A 21,907-nucleotide genomic window follows, 5' to 3' on the forward strand; every position below is an offset into this window, starting at 1 on the left:
TTCCTCCCTCCTTTCTTCCCTCACTTCCTCCCTCCCTTCCCCCCCTCTCTCTTCCCCCCTCCCTCCCTCACTTCCTTCTTTCCTTCCTCAGGCAGTTCACTTCCCTAAACTCAGACACCAAACGTTGCCTCCCCTGGGGTAGGCAGCTGCTCTTTTTTTTTTCCAGCCTGAATCAGGCTGCTCACAGTCTGCTGTGCATGTGCACACCTCAAGCGGCAGCCAGAGACTTGGGCAGAGCTTATATGGTGAATGTGGGGGTGCCCCTTCTCTATTTTTTTTCCTCTGGGATTTTCAACCTCATTTTCTCAACCACAAGCACCCAAACATTGTTTCCTGATTTTCCAAGACAGCGAGATTGTGGCTTTTCTATCTGAGTTTTAGCCATCCTGCATGTGTTGCTGACTAATGGCAGTCTTCAGGCCAAAAAAAAAAAAAAAGGGGGGAAATTAAGCTGGTGCTGTTCCCTTCTTCCAAGTCTGACTCTCCTCCATCTTCTGTCTGCTTTGGTTAGTCTGTACTGCCTTCCAGGAGTCATTTTTATAATCTTGTCCAGGGTTTATTGTTATCTGAGAGGGGATTGGTCCAAAAGGAGCTAATCTCTGTTCCCAGAAATGGAACTTCTCAGTATTAATTTCAGAGGAACAGCACGGCTTCTGGCTGTGTGGATCCTGTCCCTTGACTCCTAACTGTGGCCGTTGCACATCGTCCTTATAGCCGCTGTGTTGATTTTCCTCTGTCTACACTTCCTGAGTGGAAGGGATGATGAGGGTCAACATTTGGGGATGGAATTTTCTCTCTTCTGAGTGTACGAGTATAGTGAGGTCCTGAGCACCTGTCACAGAAGGAGAGAGTCCACTGTGCTTCAGGGACAGGAGGGAGCGTGCCTATGTGAACCCCACTGTGTGTCAGGCACATGGGAGGGACTGTATCTGTTTTATCTGATTTAATTGCAGAAGTTATTGTCTGAGGGAAAGAGACTACACTCCCTGGTTGTATTTGCCTTCTGAAAACATGTCAACACTCTCTTAAATTTATAGTAATTTTCTGCAGAATAAAAAGGATTTTAGTATTTGCTAGCAACCCACAAAAGAATGAGAGTCACATAAAGCAGGTTTGATTTCTCTGCTATTAAAATCCTTGAGTGTTATTTTTCAGGTTTCACACGCAATCTGCATATGTGACAATAGCACCCCAGTTACACTAACTCTGTAAACAGTTTTGTGATAACAGCCTGTCTGCTGTGACAGCGGTACTGACTGTCAGAGCTCTGAATGGCAGGACAGCAGCTCCGAGTGATGTTTTCATCAGAAGCCTTGGAATCAGCCTAAGTCTTCTCAGTACAGGATGTCTGCCTCTCCAGAAGCAGTTGTTTTCTAGCACAATAGAGCTGCCTTCTTCCTCAAACACTGAGAGATGTTTCCAGAAGCAGGGTTCTCATGATGTATGCTGTAATGACAGTGGGCAGCCATTGTTTTTTTGGAGAGTAAACACAACATGTGTTTTAGAAATACAAAGCACTTTCCAGACTTGTGTGTGTCCTAAGGGAGTGGTCTGGCGGGGTCTATCACATAGTGACCCTCAGACACTGTTTTTGTGACATGCTTGGGGAACAGTGTTGGGGCAGCAAATTGCGGTCTGATAAAGTCAGCACAATGACTGTGCGCAGTGTTGATCAAATGCATTTTTCGCTTCTTCTAGCCTGATGAAGGATTATTTTTTCAAGCCACCCATCAATCAGTTCAGCTTGAACTTCCTGGATCAGGAGCTAGAGCGATCCTATCGGACCAGCTATCAAGAAGAGGTGCGTTTCCCCTCATACTTCTATCAAAGAAATTTATTGTTTGTGCTGGACAGTTTGCTATCAGCTTTGTGCTTTGGCAGACTTTTTTTTTTTTTTTTTCGCCTTGAGTGACAGGACACTGAAGGCTACTCCTGATTTCTCACAGTCTGTAAGCCCCAAGCTGCGTCTGCATGTGAATTTATCCGCACAGGGAAAACAACCCCGATCTTTCTGTGCTCCATCATTTAGCATCGCAGGCATGTCTTTTCTGGGCCCCCTGCTCATTGCTGGCTGGCATTGCCCTCATTTTCTCCCTCCTTCCCTGGGACTCCCTAACATTACATGCGTGTCACTTTGTTATGTTTACCACGGCACCCTGACGTTTCAGCTCCTGTCTGTCCCCACCATTAGGTTGTGAGCTCCCAGCGCCTGCACAGGGCCAGGCCCCGAACAGGCTCTTGACTGAAGGCATGAGCATCTTACTGTCTGTTGATGTGCCCATGCTTTCATCTGCTGCAGCTTCAGTCCCTGCCTCTTACTGCTGACATGAAGCCAGCTGTCACACACCCTGAACCTGGGACCCAGCATTCAGTGGAAGCTTCCAGAAAATGGCTTCTGTTACACGGCTTCACAGACACAGAGTCATTGCCTTTGCCAGTCCATAACCCACCTTTCAGGCTCAGTATGTAACATGCTTGTGGGAACTTACTGGTTTGTAATTGCTTGCTGTGTGGCCTGGGGCAAGTTTCTTGACTGCTCTGTGCCTTAGTGTCCTCGTTAAAAGCGATAGTAGAGATGGCCTGCCTTAAAGAACTTACACCTGTACTCGGTCCAGGGTGGGCAAGTACTCAACAAACGTTGGCTTTGTCTTTCATCTAAATCCTACTCTGTGGCCATCTGCCGCAGCTCTGGTTCACGCCTCCCGCCTCCCCTCCTTCCCACACACAGGTTATAAAGAATTCTCCCGTGAAGACTTTTGCCAGCGCCACCTTCAGCTCCCTCCTGGATGTGTTTCTGTCGACGACAGTGTTTCTGATTCTGTCCATCACCTGCTTCCTGAAGTACGGGGCTGCTTCCGTGCCTCCCCCGCCCGCCGCCCTGGCCGTCTTCGGTGCCGCCCTGCTGCTGGAGGTGCTGTCCCTCGTGGTCTCCGTCAGGTAAAGGCCCACCTGCAGGGCTCTTTCCGGCCTTTAGCCTGTAGCTCCCTCTGCTGGCTCCATAGTTTATGGCTGTGTAGTTGGCTTGCGGCTCCGCTGACCTGCCTCCTGCCAGAGGCACCTGCAAGCTCTCCTTCTGGGCGACTGGTCCTGTCCCCTCCCCTCCTCCAGCTCCACTGCACAGCATCCTCTCCGCAGACCACGGCCCTCAGCAGAGGTGAGCATCTTCCTTACCAGAGGGGGTCCATGTCTTCTGCAGCCCCACAGCTGCCAGCCAGCCCCTGGGTCTCCCAGCTCAGAGACTTAAAGAGAGCAAGTGGAAAGACAGGGAATTAGAAAGGGAAGAGAAACAGGACAGAAGCGTACGGGGCTCACGTAGTGGGTGGCCACTGGCAAATCAGTGGGTGCCTCTTCTAGATGTGAGAGCAAAACTTCCAAAATGTTAGTAGGAATCATAGGCTTCCATCTCCACCAGCTTGGGTCAGGCAGTGCTTTCTTAGGACACGGAAAGCATGAGTGGCCAGAGGAAGAAGACATAAGTTAGGCCTCATCAAAATTTAAAGCCTCTGTGTTCCAGAGAACACCTGTTGTTTCTCGGGTCTGAGTGAAAGGAGCCTGCAGGCTGGAGAGTATTTGCCAACCGCAGCTGTGCTGAGGGTCTGCCATCTAGAATGTAAGCTCAGTAATGAAAAGACAAGCAACCCATTTAGAAATGGATAGAAGGTCTGAATGGATAGCAGGGACCCCTCAGGGAAGGTAGGCCCTCAAGACCCATTCAGCCCGATGTTGGGGTTCAGCCCAGCACCTGGGGACGCTCACAGCCGCTCTGCATATTTCCGACTAGATGCAAATGCACAGGGTACTCTGTTCACGCACACGCCCTCTGCTCTCCCCCGTCTGCCTCCTGGGCACCGAGACAACGTCCTCTGTCCAGTCCTGTCAGTCTCACCTGGCAGTCCCTCTGCTAATTGCCCCCAGAAGCTAGATGTAAAACAGAAACGGGGAGAAGGGCCCTGACCTCGAGTGTCTGCTCTGTTTCCCCAACACCCCAGGACAGGAAACTGCAGCCTCGGGCCTAGCCCTCAGGCTTCTGAACACTAGGCCCCTGCCGCTCCGCTTTGGAGTATATGGTCTGGATCGCTCTCCCCATCCCCATGCTCACCATCCCCTTATTCCCCCACCCCGGCCCCTACCCCTGGGGCTCTCTGCTGAGGGCCTTCTCTGGCTGCTGGAGGCCTCACACTTGACCTTCATGTCTCCTCCAGGTTGAGGTAACTGCAGGGTGCATCTGTGCTCTCCACCCAGATTCCCCACCAGGACTGAGCCGTGCTGCGCTGAGCCAGGGATTCCTCCCTACGGGCCCCTGCAGGGCGGCTCTGCACCCCTTACTGAGCTGCCTGGGAACTACTCCCAGATCAGCTCTGCTTCTGGGATCCCAAACCAAGGCATCTTCAGGCCCCTGGTTTGTCTTTTCCTTTTTAATCACGTACTAGAAATTCACTCGTGTAAGTGTACAATTTAGTGATTCCTGGTAAACCTACAGAGTTGTGCAAATATCACCAGATAATTTTAGAACATTTCTGCCACCCCAAAGAAAACCTGGTATCCACCTGCAGTGAGTCTCCTCGCGCTTCCTGCCCTGGGCCCAGGTTTTTGTGTGACACAGGCCCTGGCAGCTAGAGAAGGCTCCTGCTCGCTCAGAGGCCAGCATTGTCTCCATGCCTTTTTAAAAAGCCCTTTACACCACTGTTCCCTGTTCCACTGGAGCTAGTTCTACAGGGTCTGGGCTAACCTGGAGACTGCCAAGGGCTGTAGGCCACAAAGATGCCAGGCCTGGCTGCACCCCGGTGGGCTCTGGGCCTGGCACACCCACGTGCTCTGCAAGCACCTTCAAATGAGGCGGCCACTCCTCCTGAATGACCACTGGTGTGACCTTAAAAGTCCACTTCGCCCGTATCATCAAAGCTTGGGAGGGGTCGGGAACTTGATGGAGCTCCTCTCGCCATGCAGAGGGCATTGTTAGGATCCCAGGTCAACAGGAGCCCCGTGCTGCAGAATATGTGGGTGCCCCAGGGAGGCCGGTTCTGCAGCTGCTCTGGTGGCTGGCCTAACCCTCCTCCACAAGCCTTCCTGCATCGCAGTCACAGCCCATCCTTGCACTCCCTTCATTTTGTGCTGAGCCCAGGCGGGCATGAGCACAGTGAGTCTCATCCTCAGAGGTCTGCCATCCTGGGGACCTTCATGAAGGGCCTGTCGGTCCTGCCTTCTCCCTCTTGGAACTTGGCTCCCTCTGCCTCCTCATGGGGCTTATGTATTCTGCCTTTGAGCATATTTGTGGTTAGTCTTGGAAATATTCCCAGCACTCCATTATCCATTTGAGTGTCAGGAGGCCAGACCCATCCAGGCCCTAAAAGGGTCAGACAGGGCCTGTCTGGCTCCATGTGGAAAATGGCCAAGATTTGCGGTTTCCTGGTGGAGGTCAAGCGTACGTGCCCGTGGCTGCTGCGCTGAGGTGTCCGTGACAGAAGGCACGGGCACCTGGCTGTGTGGCAAAGGTCCTGGAGGGGAACTTTTGGTGTCAAAGCTGAGCAACAGTGTCTGTACCACCACGACCCCCCCCCCCCCCCCCCCAGCCAGAGGTGAGGATAGTGGGTCTGTCCCTTCTCCTCCTCGCTAGGGCCAGGCTTCAGAGAGAGGGTCTATGTGTGTGGGTCTCCCTCCCAAGCTGAACCCCGGTGGCCCTCCTCCATCTCCCCCTGCTGGCATCCAGGTACTGGCCCCTCACCCCAAACCATTCTTCCTCTAGAACAGTGGTTCTGCGCCCCACATACTTGCTCTCCTTTCTTTATGAAGATTCTTTTTGTGATGTCCACATCACCATCCTGAAATACAGCCTACCTACCCATACACACAGTTTCAGAAGGGCCCGTGAAATGCCCTCACTCTAACACGAAGGAGACAAGTCAAGAAAGCCATTAAAAATAAAATGCATCAAGTACATAGTGCTTCACCTTGTATTTGCCAGGGTGGCACCACCGGGGAGGTCATAACAGAGTCATCAGCTGTGTCCTCAGGTGCGCGATCGCCACAAAGGGAACCCTAGAGGTGTGCGGGTTTGGTGGCATGGTGCTGTGAGCTGGGTTGCAGCCTCTGACCTGATTTCTGAACTGCTGAGTGAGCCTTGCTGAGGCCCCAAACAAAGCCAAGGGCACTTCACACAGTAGTCCATTCCTGGAAGATAACTGCGATAGTACCACCCAGAAACTACTTTCTGTTTAAAAACGAGATATAACTAGGCTCTAGGCTGAGGTCAGCAGCAGCAGGTTTTTCGCCTCTGTGGGTGTCCAGGGGGCAGGTGGCCGTTGTGCGGAAAGCAGGGTAGAGCCTCCCCTCCCTGGCTCCTGCGCACTAGATGCCAGCAGCACCCCTCAGTCCCCTTGGCAACCAGAAAGGCCCTGCCAAATCCCCAAACACCTCCAAAGCGCCCAGCCCCCGGACCCCTACCCTGGCAGGCTGGGACAGCAGGTGGGGCCTGTTCATGTTCCCGTGCCTGGTTCTTCCATGCTCCTTTAAGACCCACAGAAGCTTATGCTTGGCTTTCTACAAACACGTGTTATCAGGAGGCAACAAATGACCTTCGAATAAGGTCTGATGAGCTGAGCAAGTCGAGTTCTCTTGGTATCTTCCAGAGGTGAGGGGCCAGGGCTCTGCGGCCCCCACACTCACGGCAGCAGCCTGTGGGTCTCCTGCCCTCATCTTCCCCGGCAGGCTGACCTGCCCGCAGACACCCCTTTTCTCCTTGTCCCAGGATGGTGTTTTTCCTGGAGGATGTGATGGCTTGTACCAAGCGCCTGCTGGAGCGGATAGCTGGCTGGCTCCCGCGCCATTTCATTGGGGCCATCCTGGTGTCACTCCCTGCTCTCGCCGTCTATTCACATGTCACCTCTGAATTTGACACCGACATACATGTAAGTAAAGGCCTGGTGCCTGTTTCTGGGCTCTTTCGCACAACTTCGTGGTTTTTTTTTTTTTAAATAAGTCTGATGACTTGGGACAGCAGTTTAAATATAGGCCTCTAAAGAGGGACAAACTCTTTGTCACCACCTTGTGCTTGTCTTCTAAAAAGACTTGCCTGAAGCAGTCAGGGAGGTGAGCACGTGGCCTGTCACTGACCGCAGTCAACAGGGCTGGGTACGCGGCTGCCCTGCCCGGTTGACATGTGCCCTCTCCAACCTCACCTGCTCTTTGCCGAGCTCCAGATGAGCTGTTTGCTTACATGTTTCACCAAGCAGCATCAGCCCCACGTTTCCAGACAAGTACAAGATAACATGCTCGTCTGTAGGACCAGCACAGCTGTGTGACTGGCCCCTGGATCGGCTGCTGTTGATCAGGGAGGAGCTTCCTGGTTAGACCCCAGAAGGAGTGAATTAATGCCCTTGTGGAAGGTCATGTTTTTGGTGAAAGCCAATGTGACCCGAGCTGGGTGGGCTGACTGCATTTGATACCCCAAATTACATTTCTGCTGGCACCTAGCGGGATGCCTGAAGGAAGGCCTCTTAAAGGTAACCACTTACACGGCGGTGGTTTTCAGACTGGTGGCCTGCCTTCCCTTTCCTCTGGCGTGACTCATGCCGTTCCCACACATCTGGAGAACTTTGGTGCTAGTGCAGACTTGCAGCCTAAAGCTCTGGGCGATTAATGTGACAGAGTGCCATCCGTCCCTGAAACTGCCAGACATTAAGCGATTTTTATTTTGAAAGAAAGATAAGTGAGTGAATCCTTTGATGGCAGAACGGGAGTGAGGCCAAGGCGGGGCGGGTCACTGACCACGCTGGCCCCTTGTTACAGTTCACCGTGTTCGCGGGCTCCGCCATCCTGACCGCTGTCGTGCACTACTGTAACTTCTGCCAGCTCAGCTCCTGGATGAGGTCCTCCTTAGCCACCGTCGTCGGGGCTGGGCCGCTGCTCCTGCTCTACGTCTCCCTTTGCCCGGACAGGTACGTCCACCACCACGGTCTGAGTCCGGCACCCTCGCCGGCTGGGACCCCTTTCCTGACCTCACCTGTGTCTTTCACGTTTGAGGCGATGCCCTCTCCCTCTGCTCTAACAGGTACTATCACAGCACGACAGCTCTCACCAGACACGACATACCCCAAGACTAATATGCAAGAGAAAGAAAAGATAATTTTTGGCAATGTAGTACGTATTTGCATATAGACATGCTTGGGTGACTACCCCTGCCCCAGAGGACAGAATGCATTAAGCTTGTGCTTGAACTTCCTTACACTGGAGAAGTAGGACCAGAGGCTGTTGCATACGAGCCCATCAAGAAAGCGAAGGAATCAAGGAATAGGTAGACCAAGAAAGCAAAGAGGAAGCCGGTTCCAACTTTGTTTGAGTAGGGGTAATGTACCCAGACAGACTGCAGGCTGCTGAAGGAGAGGGAGTGAGGGGATATGGTGCTGTTGCCGGCAACCTGAGCCTTATTTATAAATATTGACTCCCTGTCGTGACACACATCATGACATGAAACAGAGTACTGACCAGTCACTGGAAATATATCTTTTGTCTTGAAATCCTCCCACATTTGAAGAATACTTTTCATTCCCAGGTATTCAAATGGCCTTCAAAACCCTATCACTGGTAGGCTCCAAGAAATAGATTGGATGGTGTGGGAAAAGAAAAAGGAACTGTGTGGAAGACCCCAAGGGATGGGACCAGTTCTTGCCGTTATGCTATGAAAAATTAACAAATAGAAATATAGAGGATGGCAGTGATTTGTGCTGTATTTAGAACATTCTATGTTAATGAAATCCAGTAAGATCCCTGTCTTTATTTTGTCCTACTAACCAAATAATGTTTGATTCTTAGTGTGTTAAAAACAAGTCTCCTGTTGATCACTGCGCATTTGCAACTGGTTTTGTGGCTATTAGCCTTTTTCAGCTAGCTGTGTAGTTGGAAAAACAGTGTTACCTTAGATAGCAGAATGCTCACAGTGATTAACTTAGAAATTTCCGATAATGTCCTTAAGCCATTAAGCATTAAACTTCTCCTAAATATTGGACTTTTTTTGGTAACTGCATATAAAAACATTTTACTGTTAGCACATATTAAAGAACCACCTTTTATAATTACAGTGGGTTTAGGCCAGTAGGATATCTCAAAGTTATACAGGGCGTTCTTTCATTGTGCTTTGCAGGACATCTAACATTCCTGGTTCCTCAAATTACTGGGACAACCAGAGGGAGCCCCAACAGTTTAGAAATGCCCCTAAGAATGGCATTATTGTTGCTGAGAACCATTGCTGTAATAAGTTCAGAAGTAGACAATGATCTAGTTTGTTGCAATAGCAGATGAAACCGCCATCGTGTACCTGTGGACTTGACCAGAGTAGTGGTTGGTAACGGACAGAGTAAGCACCCTTCTCCTCAGTTTATTTCACATAATAATGACGACATGAAAGACGCTCAAGTTCTCTGCAAATTAAGATCAAAAGGGAATTTTAGGTAAAGCTGTCCTTCAGCATCTGAAAGGAAACCTTAATAAATAGTTAAATTACTTTAAGCAGAACACAGTGTACATTTTCCTTTCTGAAGGTATGGCCGTCTGGAATCAGGGTCATTATAAAACTCTCTCCCAAGAGCACGGGATTCGTCATGCCTTTTAACCTTTTAAGAGAACCACCACAGATCCCCCATCAGCCGTTCACAATGTCCTTCAGTCACTGGTGCCAGGCTTTTCCACTGGGACCAGAGTGATCAGGGACTACTTCCATCACCTTTGTCCAGAATTCAAAGAGCAGATGTTGGGGTGCGGCTGGCATCCTGAGTCTCCCCTGCACCCGGTAGTCCTCCCTACTTGCAAAATCCTTTGAGCCCATCGACCCTGTCGGCCCCACTGAGCCTTGCAGGGTCACAGGGTAGGAAGCTGCCGGAGTGATGAACAAGCCCCCTGTGTAGGGGAGGGGACTTCCAAGAACCGCTCCAGCCTTGGGGGGATGCAGATGTGAAAGAAGGGCTGTGCACACGTGGAAAACCAGTGTCACCGCCATGTCTGGGCAAGGAGAGGAGAGGACATTCAGACTCAGAGCAGTGTCTCTGCTGTCGCTCTTTCTCTCCTTCCCTGTGACATCATCTAATACCTCCTGTGATGGTGAAAGTCTCTCTGAGCTGTCCCCTGGTCTGCTGCCCAGGGGAGCTGCTGGCAGAGGCTGTGTAAGGTCCCCCTTCATGGTGAGCAGGGCAGGTGGATCTAGAGGACCAGGAAATGTGGGGGCACGAGGCTGATTTGCTGGCCTGGGGGGAAGCTGGGTGCAACAGGACCCCAGAAGAGGCTATGAGGGATGTGGAGAGGATCCTGCAGGTCATGGGTCCTGCTCCAACACCAAGAGGGAGTTCCTTATAGTCTGTGGTTTCTGTGCCCCAAACTGGGACTTGATTGCTTTGGGACCACCAGCTTCTCAGGTAGCCAGCGTCTCCTGAATTCCTCTCTAACAGATTTTTTTTTTTTTTTTTTTTTTAGTTTTTTTATTTTGAGAGAGACAGAGAGAGCACAATCAGGGGGAGGGGCAGAGAGAATGAGAGACACCATCCCAAGCAGGCTTCACATCATCAGCACAGAGCCTGATCCAGGGCTCGAACTCATGAACTGTGAGATCATGACCTGAGCCAAGATACGAAGTCAGATGCTTAACTGACTGAGCCACCCAGGCGCCCCTCCTGAGCTCCTTTCTAAATCAGTCCTTTGTGAACAGGCATTGCTGTTCATCATGACTGGTGTCTAGCCTTTGGGAACCTGTAGATGAGTCCTAACAGTCACATGAACGCCTTGGAGACTCCTTGTTAGATGTCACTCTTTGGTGACGGTGCGTCTGTTCCACACCTTACATGAAGGCCTATTAGCTATGTCACTGACTTTGCCTGTTGTGATTTTTTTTTAAATTTTTAAATATGTGTTTATTTTTGAGAGAGAGAGAGAGAGAGAGCGCGCGAGCGCATGAGCGGGGGAGTGGCAGAGAGAGAGGTAGACACAGAATCTGAAGCAGGCTCCAGGCTCTGAGCTGTCAGCACAGAAGTCAGACGCTTAACCGACTCAGCTAGCCAGGTGCCCTGTGCCTGTTGTGATTTTTAGTTAACACCCAGCATCAAATTATAATAAAGAATTAACTATACTTAGTTATCTAACTTGATCTCCATATTTGAAAAAGGAAAATTGTTTATTTAAACTCTTCTCAGATCACTTTATGTAATGCCTTCTTTGCTTTTTATAATAATATTTTTCTGCATTTTAATTTCAGTTCCATAGTAATTTCACACCTGGATGTGGGACAGAATTTCAGGTAAGTGTTAACATCATGCTTGTATCTGAACAAACGAGAGTAACTTCCGAAAAAGCAGTTGTATCTTAAAGAAAAAGAACCATATGTAATTCTTAAAAGAATAAGTGGAAAGTATGTACTTGTTGAAATAACAGATCATAGTTACAGTATCTTACTGGAAAAAACGAAATGATTGTTAAGAACATACTAGATTTGGCTCAGTTTTACATAAGATTTCAGCATGTTATGAAGGAAATCTGTGAAGTCTGGGACAGTACTTATTTTAATTCCCTAAAATATTTTGAAATTGCTAACTAGAAATTTGAAATAATAAACGTTAGACCCTTGTTTTACTATAGACATCAAAGTAAGATCTAAATAAACTGAAGAGTTAGAAATAAGCATTAAATTATAAAAGACTATATAAAAGTCTAGAAAAAATAACATTAGTTTGCAGGCCTCTAAAACAGATAACTTTCCAGTCTTACAAATAATAAAGCCACACACGCACAAAAATAAAAGGCTGACTGACACACCAATGGGATGTGGGCACACAGATAGCTGTGAGCTGTCACCTAAAGAGCTGGTTAGGGCCTGCATAAATAAAGGACAAAAAAACAAAAAAATTCACTGGGGGAAATGTAGGTAGAGGCCAAATAGGTTACTCCCAAAGTCGTCGGACATTTAAATAACTACACACCTCCTTTTGGTCTTTTAAATTGGACGTTCACAAAGTTACAGTGTGCATACCCATTGCAGGTGGAGGTGTGGCGCGTTCCTACCCTGCCACTGTTTATTTTGTTAAGCTACCAGGCACTTAAAATACATGGCTTATTTAATTCTCACAGTAGCCTGACACATCAGGCGGCTTTGTCCCCGTTTTCCAGATGAGGACGCTGAAGTTGAGAGAAGTTAAGGAGCCTATCTGTGGTCACACAGCTAGTCATTGGAAGTGTGTGAACCCTGGCGTCCCACACTAGTGGGCCCCCCTTTTTCTGCCATGCTTCATCACTCCTCAGAATGGTACATAGTTTTGGAAAGTAATTTGGCGATCCGTCTACAAAAGTGTTCATAGCCTTTGACGTAATAATTCTATTTTTGTTTATCCGCCGAGGAGACAATCCAGAACTTCAGTTGCCAATAAAAAGAAATGAATTATGGGGGCGCCTGGGTGGCGCAGTCGGTTAAGCGTCCGACTTCGGCCAGGTCACGATCTCGCGGTCCGTGAGTTCGAGCCCCACGTCAGGCTCTGGGCTGATGGCTCGGAGCCTGGAGCCTGTTTCCGATTCTGTGTCTCCCTCTCTCTGCCCCTCCCCCGTTCATGCTCTGTCTCTCTCTGTCCCAAAAATAAATTAAAAAACGTTGAAAAAAAAAATTAAAAAAAAAAGAAATGAATTATGATACATGTACTCAAATATTGCCACTGCTAAAATGCACCAATAAGAAAAACACTTAGGTGGAATTGGAAACATCCTGTCAGATTTCATTATACATATGAAAAAAATGTAAGATATGCAATAGTTATGATCTGGTAATGAGTGATGAATGATTTTTTTTTCTGTTTCTACAATTAAAATATTAAATCTCTGTGGACCTATGGACACTGGGAAGGAGATTTAAAGTATGGAACAAAGGCCCAGTGCACATGTGTTTCTGTTACCATCACTACTATAGTATTTATTTGGAAACAAAACACTTAGCACCTTTTTTTAAGTAAACTTTTTATTGATGAATATATAACATGTGCACTGAAAAGTACCCAGATCATAAGAATACAGCTCATTGACTTTTCATAAGTGAGCACACCCACTAAACTGCTGCTCGGACCAAGAAATGAAACATTCCCAGTGCCCAGAAGTACCCCCGTGCCATTGCTCAGTCACTCCCCCAACCTCCCATCTCTAGGCATAGATTTTATTTTTTTTTTAATTTCTTTTTTTTTTTAACGTTTTTTTTTTTTTTTTTTTTTTTGGGAGGGAGAGAGACAGAGCATGAACGGGGGAGGGGCAGAGAGAGAGGGAGACACAGAATCGGAAACAGGCTCCAGGCTCTGAGCCATCAGCCCAGAGCCTGACGCGGGGCTCGAACTCACGGACCGCGAGATCGTGACCTGGCTGAAGTCGGACGCTTAACCGACTGCGCCACCCAGGCGCCCCATCTAGGCATAGATTTTAAATGGCACCGAATACACCAGAATGTTAACAGATCCCATGTTAAGCTGGTTAGGACCATGATTTATCTTTTTTTTTTTTTTTTTTTTTTTCCGTTTTTCTTGACGTTTTAACCCCTTTTCTCTGTGATCATGGATATACTGCATTTTTCTCAACTTCCAATTATGACTTAATGTCCCACCGTTAAGTCATAGATTGACTCTTGCATTGAGTCATGTAGAATTCCTCTTTTTGGAACTGACCTTTGCTGTTCGAATGTAGGAATAAGACCACCATCTTGGCTCCTTCTGTGGCGGAATGAGAAATACTGGTTATGGATGGGAAGTAATTCTTTCACCTGCCCGTCACACATCTCTTCTGCAGCACATCAGCCCCTTGGGCATTAAATGTAGATCTGTGGATTGGGGCTCTCCTTTCAAACAAAGGAGAAAGCACATGTCACAGTCTGGTGCCCTTCTCCCTCATGCTGGCCTACATTCCAGTCTTCCCCTCCTCTGTGCAGAGGGACTGGCCTGTGCCCCTCTCCGGAGTCAGGCCACACTGCTGGTTTTGGCTACAGCACAGTGAGAAAAGCATCGAGAGCAATAGCCTGCTTGAGGAGACCCGGACACATCACCCATGTCTGCCCCAGGGCTACAAAGCCCGACTGGACTGTGAAGATGGTGGTGAGCCTCGGTGACATGTACTTATGAGTACATGTCTGTTCCTTAATGTCACCACTTTGGAGAAACAGAAAGAAAGGTTCCCTCCTCACCCACCGAGATGGGCCCACACAAGAGAAGGCCTTCTGCCTCCTGGGGCAGATTCTCTCTCTATTCTCAAGCTTGTTAGAGGGCTTGCAAGGCTGAACACAAATCTGTTTCAGTCATTTCAGTTAATTGTTCAGTACTTGAGATTCATAATCTGTGTTGCCATTTGATTAAATGACCATTGGAAGAATAAGTAAGTGTGGTGTGTCTTACCACAGAGGCCTTTTTTGGTTGCCGGCTCACAGGGAACTTATGGCAGGGATCCCCCAAACCACCCCCAGAACCAGCAATTTGCTAGGAGGATTTAGGACTCAGCACATAGTTGTACTGTGATTTATTACAATGAAAGGACACAAAGCAAAATCAGCAGAGAGAAAAGGTACATGAGATAGAGTCCAGAGGAAACTAAGTGCCAGCTTTCAAGAGTGCTGTCCCTACCACATAGTCTGGGACATTCTTAATTCCTCCAGCAATGAGCTGTGACACAACAGGTAAAATGTTGTCCACCAGGGAAGCCCATCAGAGACTCTGTACCCAGCGTTTCTGTTAGAGGCTAGTCAGATAGGCATCTCTGCCTGGCATCAATCAAAACTTCGGACTCTTGGAAGGAAGGCAGGTCCTCAGCATAAACCACCTTGTTTACACAAGCAGTGTAGACGCGGTGAGCCCCTTTTATCAAGGGGGGCAGGAACCTCCCCAAATCTGAGATCCTGATGCCAGCCTAGGGCAGTGTTGCCAGTAGGCCTTTCTGTGGCTAGCAGCCTCAGGCCTGCTCTGTTAACTCCTTTTGCACAGAACCTGAGGCCAGGAGGGACTTAGCAATACTCCAGCCCATCTTCAGTTTACACGTGAGGAAATTGAGAGCTAGAAATCTTGCCCAGGGTTCCAGAACTCCGCAGTAGTCAGCTGGGACAGAGTCTGGGGATTCTTATTCCAAGGTCAGGGCTTCTGTGACTGTGTTTCATGGAGGACCATTATGGCCAGATTGGTCAATTTCGTTATTTTTTATAATATCCTTAAGTCACAGGTAACAGTAAAACTTCTTAAACATTCTGATTACAGGATTGAGTTTTCTGTGTCATGGAGCTATCTAAACTGAGGACCTATCCATTTTATATAGAATCATATTTATAGTGACTCAGCCCATTGCTACATAAGATCTAGAAGACCACTCTGTGTGCTGTAGAAGCACATGAGAGCCCAGAATTGACATGAACAGAGCACTCACAGCTCTGTAAACAAACAGAAGACAGACAAGGAAATGCCATGCTCATTAACAGTGATTGCCTCTGCGTGGTCCGTGATGACCAAATCTTTTCTTTCTGCGTTTTCCCCTCCATTTGTTTCCATGAGTATGTAGTACTTTTAAATGGAAAAGCTGTATCTAAAAAAGGAACTTGCAAAGAGACCGTGCTCCTGGCACTGATCTTCAGTCACACCTGTTGCTGGTCAGCACCGTCCAACTGCAGAACAGCCCCCCACCCCCCGAGAGCCCCCCGCCTCGAGAGCACGCTGTCATCGGAGGGAACAGAAATGAGAAAGGCAATTGGAAAATTTCTGCTGGAATTGTAAATGTGCAGTAGTTGAAGTGACTCCGTGGTTCCGGCTCTAGTAGTTTGTCCCACAGACAGACTCCCTCCTGTGCACAGGAGCGTCCCTGCGGTGTTCGCCAGTAGTAGGCGGTGGACGCAGCCCCAAAGGCCCAGGGTTGGGGTCTGGTTGTTACAGTACATCCATGTATTAGAATTTCTTGCAACCACAAGAAAATCAATACTTCTCTGAAGGAAAGACATTTGTTTTTTACCACTATTTATGCTGTCTGAGTTTCTCACAATGTGCTACTCTTGAAAGTATACATACTATTTTTTAAAATGTTAACATTGTCTTAAATGACTTTGGCAAAATAGAACTAACCCAGAAGAGGCTAATGGTACGTTGGTGGACTTTTATACAGGTAGACAGTAGAGAACTTACCAAAATCCTTTGTAAAAGTACACATCTTTCAGAACTAACATTGGATGAGAAATCTAAAAAGGGAGTGCGTCAGAGAATGTTAAATTTCTTGGGTATGATGATGGTAGTGTGGTTACGTTGGGAGACGTCCTTATTCTTAGAAGATAGGGACTGAAGTATTCAGGATCCAAGTGTCATGATGTCTGCAGTTTACATTCAGAATGTTCAGTGGGAGAGGCATGTGTGCATGAGTGTGTGTTGACAGGGAAAGAGCAAAGCAGGGAAACATCAGCAATTGTTGAATCCAGGAGAGGAGCATATGAATGTTTTAAGTAGCCTCTTAACTTTCCTGTAAGGTTGACAATTTTCAAAATAGAAAGTTGGGGGTAAAGAAAAGATGTTAAAAGTCCAGGAGCTGAAGGCTCCTGAAGAACCACAGTCACCAAGTGCTTACTCAGAAGCCAGTGACAAAGGTCAGCCTTTATTTCTGCACCGCTCCAGCCAGCCAGCTAAACGGGAGCGGGGCGCTTGGCGGCTGCGTGCTGTCGATGCCCCAGAATTTGGTGCCGAGTGCTAGTTAGCTGGGCTGTTTCAGAACCCGCAAGTCCTGAGCAGCAATCTCTCCCTTAAAACGTGCATTTAAGAAGGTACATCGGTTCTCTTCTCTTTACTCTCCAGTTCCAAGGGGAATCCGTGCAACAGTTCCTTGCCGCGTGACGGCAGAGCAGCCAGCCTGATTGGCCAGGAGGGGGTTCTTGTCTTCTTTCTCCTGCTCTTGTTGGTCTGGTTCCTGAATCGAGAATTCGAGGTCAGCTACCGCCTGCACTACCACGGGGACGTGGAGGCGGACCTCCACCGCACCAAGATCCAGAGCATGAGGGACCAAGCTGACTGGCTGCTGAGGAACATCATCCCCTACCACGTGGCTGAGCAGCTGAAGGTCTCCCAGACCTACTCCAAGAACCACGACAGCGGGGGCGTCATCTTTGCCAGCATCGTCAACTTCAGCGAGTTCTACGAGGAGAACTACGAGGGGGGCAAGGAGTGCTACCGCGTCCTCAACGAGCTCATCGGGGACTTCGACGAGCTCCTGAGCAGGCCGGGCTACGGCAGCATCGAGAAGATCAAGACCATCGGAGCCACGTACATGGCTGCGTCAGGGCTGAACGGCGCGCAGTGCCGGGACGGCAGCCACCCGCAGGAGCACCTGCAGGTCCTGTTTGAGTTCGCCAAGGAGATGATGCGCGTGGTGGACGACTTCAACAGCAACATGCTGTGGTTCAACTTCAAGCTCAGGGTGGGCTTCAACCATGGGCCGCTCACGGCGGGGGTCATCGGCACCACCAAGCTGCTCTACGACATCTGGGGCGACACCGTCAACATCGCCAGCAGGATGGACAGCACGGGGGTGGAGTGCCGGATCCAGGTGAGCGAGGAGAGCTACCGCGTCCTGAGCAAGATGGGCTATGACTTCGACTACCGAGGGACGGTGAACGTCAAGGGCAAGGGCCAGATGAAGACCTACCTGTACCCAAAGTGCACGGACAGCGGGGCCGTGCCGCAGCACCAGCTGTCCATCTCCCCGGACATCCGAGTCCAGGTGGACGGCAGCATCGGGCGGTCTCCCACGGACGAGATCGCCAACCTGGTGCCTTCTGTCCAGAGTGCGGACAAGACGCCTCCGGGTTCCGAAAACAACGTGCAGGCCAGGGATGGTCACCTGTCCTCTAAGAGGCCCCGGAAGGAGCCTGTCACAGCCGAAGAAAGGTGTCGATTTGGCAAAGCCATAGAGAAAAGCGACTGTGAAGAAGCGGGCGCCGAAGAAGCCAGCGAGCTCACCAGGCTCAACGTTTCCGAGAGCGTGTGACGCAGCGCCCGTCGCTGCCGCGGTGCTCTGCTCCTTGAAACCCAGTCACGTTTGTACTTGCCTGTTGTGCATCCCGAGCACCACAGCCTCTGTCCCTGGACGTGGTGTCATGTGGTCGTGGCAGCCCTGACGTCTGTGCGGACCACAGCTATTCAGGGGTCGTTTCCATCCGTCTCGTTCCTTTTCTTCCCCGGAGCCCTATCCCCTGGGTGTGACCGTCCAGCAGCGTGGAGAACAAGTGCCTTCGGGGGCTGGCCGCGGCGTCTAGTCTGGGGACAGAGACCGCCGGTGGAGATCATGGCATTGGGTATTGCTGGACTTTTTAAACAGAAGCTGTGGTTAAGATAGCGTTCTTACTGCTTTTCCTCACAAGACACTTTGGGTTTTTGTTTTGTCGTCGTTTGTGTTTTTGTTTTGTTTTGTTTTGTTTTTGCTAATACAATGTTTTTGCGGTTTATTTTTTTCTGTGTACGTAATAGTGTTTCCCAGTGCCCTGATCTTTCTATGTAAACATGTACACGCACACACACTTTCATTTATGAATCTGAGATCAAGTGCCAGTAACTCACTGTGAGGGGCGGTGGGGGGGCGTGGGGTGCGAGCAGCCGCCAGCCTGGATGGCCCGCGCCCTCCCCACCTGCGCCTTCCAGAGCTCCTGGGCCCTCGGGGCTGAGGGGGCACTGCTCCCCGGCCAGGCGGCGTTAGGGCTTCTTCCACGTGCAGGCCCAAATTCCAGATGCTAACCAGGGATGAGCTCGTGAACCCAGGCCTCAGGTATTTAAGAGCCGTGTTTCATTCTGCCCCGGAAACCAAGGGGTCTTCCAGCTGGGAGCGAAGGGGTTTGTCTTTGAAGCTGAATCCTCTGAGAGGGAAACTCGAAATAAACGTCTGAGGGTTGCATTTATTTATTTATTTATTTATCAGGAAGTGCGTGTTTCGGGGGAGGGGCTGCCAGGTCATTGTGGTGAAGGGAGATAGGCTGGGTCGGGGAAAGGGGGTCTGCAGAGCACACAGCAGGGTGAGAAGATGCCCACTAGTGCTTTGGCCGCTTTGGGCCACGTCCCCACACAGGGGCTGAGCAGGACCTGGACGGACGTGGCCAGAGCACTCTGGGCCAGAGATGCTCCCAGCCACGGTTTTCAGCCTAACTAACGCAGCCGCTTCTGCCCTGCGAGCTGCAGATCAGTACCCACGGGGCCTGCCTGCCGCAGGGGTCGAGTCAGAGCCCTGCTCTGTATGAGGCGGCAGGCCTGGGCAGAGCACAAGGGTGGGCAGGCAGTGCCGGCAGGGGCTTGGCTCCCACACAGCCCAGAAGTTTCTCATCCTTTCCCGTTCTTGGCTTGCGCTGGGCCTCTGTGCGGCAGGATTGAACCTAGTGAGTGAATCTGAGCCCCCTTTAGGTGGAGTTCTTACACTGTGCGTAGAGACAGAATAGTCCACGTGCAGATGAGGTGTTAAACCAGGGCAAGTGTAGAAAACCTAAGGAAAATCACTTCTGGGCCCTTTGTTGCTAATCCTGCCTGTGATGACGTTTTGCCATGTTGAGTCTGGAGCGTACGTGGTGTTGAACTCAAGCTAGAGTTGCCTTGTCGTGGTCATTTTCCAGGTGACACTGGCATACAGTTCACAGGATAATTTGAGGACTAGCTCCTTCTCTGTTGAAGGTCTTTACCGGCATGCCCTGTGCGTTTTCTTTTCGCTGCTAAAATCTCTGTGTAACTGTCACATCTACATCAGGTCCCATTATCAACCCCGCCCCCCAAATTCATACACAATCTGCCATTTCCGGTATCAGGAAATACTGATTCTGATCGGCCAGCTCTCCTTGGGGACATGCATGGGTCCCAGCAGTATGGCCACAGCCAGGGTCTTGATGTCCAAGCGAGTCAGGAGCGCTCTCAGTAACCAAGATCTTCCTTCAGGTTTTACTGTCAGTTTGTTGGTCTTCCGATGCCGGAGAAAGGATGGTGTGACAATACCTCTTGCTTCTAAAGAATGTATTCTTACAAGATCCTGCAGAATTTTTATTTTTATTTTTGTTTTAAAACACTACCCGATGCTGTCCTTGCCCATAGGGAAGGTGGGTGTTAGGGGCTTCTATCAGTGTTAAGGCGTGTATCTGAGTGTGGTCCTGTCCCTTTGCCTTCTTTCCCCAGGCTCCGTAGCTCTGGCAGCAGCTAAGGGGCTGGGCAGTTGCTGACTCGTCAGCTGTGTCTCTGCTGTTCCACTCAGAGCACGCCCTACAAGGTTCATCTCTGCACATGCGTCCTCCCCAGCACATTCTCTTATTCCTTCCCCTGCTGCAAGGATGTTTGTGATTCCTGACCCTGGGAAGCTGCAGACGGCAGGGAGAGGGTCTTAACATCTGGCGATCTGGTCCAGCAGTGTGCAAGTTGGAGCCTTTGATGGATGGCTCTCCCAGAGTTTTAAAATTGTCTTTTAAAAAAACACCCTGAGCCTTCCTAAATAACCAGTACAGATGTTCTCTCTGGGCCACTAGGCGACATGGGTCCTTCCCGGTTCCCTGCCCTGAAGCATACCTCAATGCAGGACCACAGAATCTCTGCAGTGGGAATGCCATGCGCCCAGCTCTGTTGGCGTTGAACAAATAGTCACTGAAGACAGGTCCCTAAGAAGCAGTTCAAGCACTACCAGCACGATGGACGTATTCTTCACAGTGGCAATACCTCTTACGAACTTAGGTCAGGAAGCAATACTTCAGAACTGAATGTGTGTAAATAGTTGCTTTGAGTTGCAACTGCTGTTTTCTTCTTGGCCCCAAGTCAGATCGAACTATACATACATACATATATATATGTATATACATATATATATATATATATATATATATATATATATATATATAAACAAGCACACACACAATTTTATCCAGTGCAAACAAACGTAGAGCATCAGTTATGAAGCCCTTAAGTAGCTTGAAGAGTCACACAGATTATGCAACACCTGCACATTTGCACTTGACACTGAGAGCCAGAGGGCCGCGTGCTTCCCGCTACGTGGACTGTAATAATTTGTAGTTTCCAAAGATCTGTCTGCGTTTGCATTTCTAGATTTTTGAGATAAGCATTTTTTGGTTGATTGTTTCAGAAAATCACATCATGCCTAGAACCTAAAGTTAAATTAGCAAGAACCAACTGTTTGCATTTTTCCATCGTTCCTTCACTCTGCTCTTTTTAAATTGTTAATTCTAATTATTTGAAAATGCATCCACTGAAGAAATGGATATTAAAATATTCTAAAATCTAAATCCTTGATGCCTGGTATTTCCTCATTGAAAAGATAGACGTGTAGCACTTCAGAAATTGGGGCACTCCTGGTTTCCTGCAATTTGCGGCTGAACTAAGAAGATCTGCTTTTCTTTCACATCATGACTCTGAAAACAAGGCAACTAAAAAAAAAAAAAACCCTATTTATGTATGTGGTTTCTTTTTTTTTAATGGACGTATTTGCTACAGTTAGGTTGAAAAACATTTATTTTTACATGGAACTTAAAAAAGGATAAAAAGCAGGTTGCAGTGCAAGTTTCGCTAGCAGCTATCCCTGTTTCATTAGGCCCTCTCAACAGTTTCTCCTGCAAAATGTGAAGAGAAGGAATTGGCTGAGAAAATGAAGTAGGTTTTCTGAAAAAATGTGCCCACATAGCCTCTCCTTGCAGAGTTCCGGGGTGTCCGTATCAAGGGAAGTCACAAACCCATTTCAGAATCAGTTTAAAGTCAGAGCCTCTCCTCAAGACACGTACATGCCCTTGGTACGTATCTCGGGGGTTTACAACACCTCCTCTGGAGCCAGACTGTGGATCTGCTCAAGTGTAGAGGCTTTTCCCCTAAAAAAGTTTTTCCTGGTGAGTGCAGTATTTATGAACACCTTCAGAGCACAGGATTCTCTTGTAGGC

At 49.0% G+C, this 21,907-nt stretch overlaps 1 protein-coding gene across 2 annotated transcripts in view; it reads left to right on the plus strand.

The window, feature by feature from the left end:
• ADCY9 (adenylate cyclase 9) overlaps positions 1–21,262 on the plus strand; it is a 129,084-nt gene extending 107,822 nt beyond the window's left edge. For both annotated transcript variants that reach the window (XM_040459181.1, XM_040459179.1), the window contains 6 exons: positions 1,699–1,801; positions 2,729–2,937; positions 6,746–6,905; positions 7,786–7,934; positions 11,234–11,275; positions 16,806–21,262. In XM_040459181.1, the coding sequence (XP_040315115.1) occupies positions 1,699–1,801; positions 2,729–2,937; positions 6,746–6,905; positions 7,786–7,934; positions 11,234–11,275; positions 16,806–17,994 (1,852 nt within the window). In that variant the 3' untranslated portion in view covers positions 17,995–21,262. The remainder of the gene's footprint in view (positions 1–1,698; positions 1,802–2,728; positions 2,938–6,745; positions 6,906–7,785; positions 7,935–11,233; positions 11,276–16,805) is intronic.
• Positions 21,263–21,907: the final 645 nt, after the last annotated feature.

Source organism: Herpailurus yagouaroundi, unplaced genomic scaffold (genome assembly GCF_014898765.1).
Source record: "Herpailurus yagouaroundi ecotype Mexico unplaced genomic scaffold, PumYag 222, whole genome shotgun sequence".
Classification (NCBI taxonomy): Eukaryota; Metazoa; Chordata; class Mammalia; order Carnivora; family Felidae; genus Herpailurus; species Herpailurus yagouaroundi.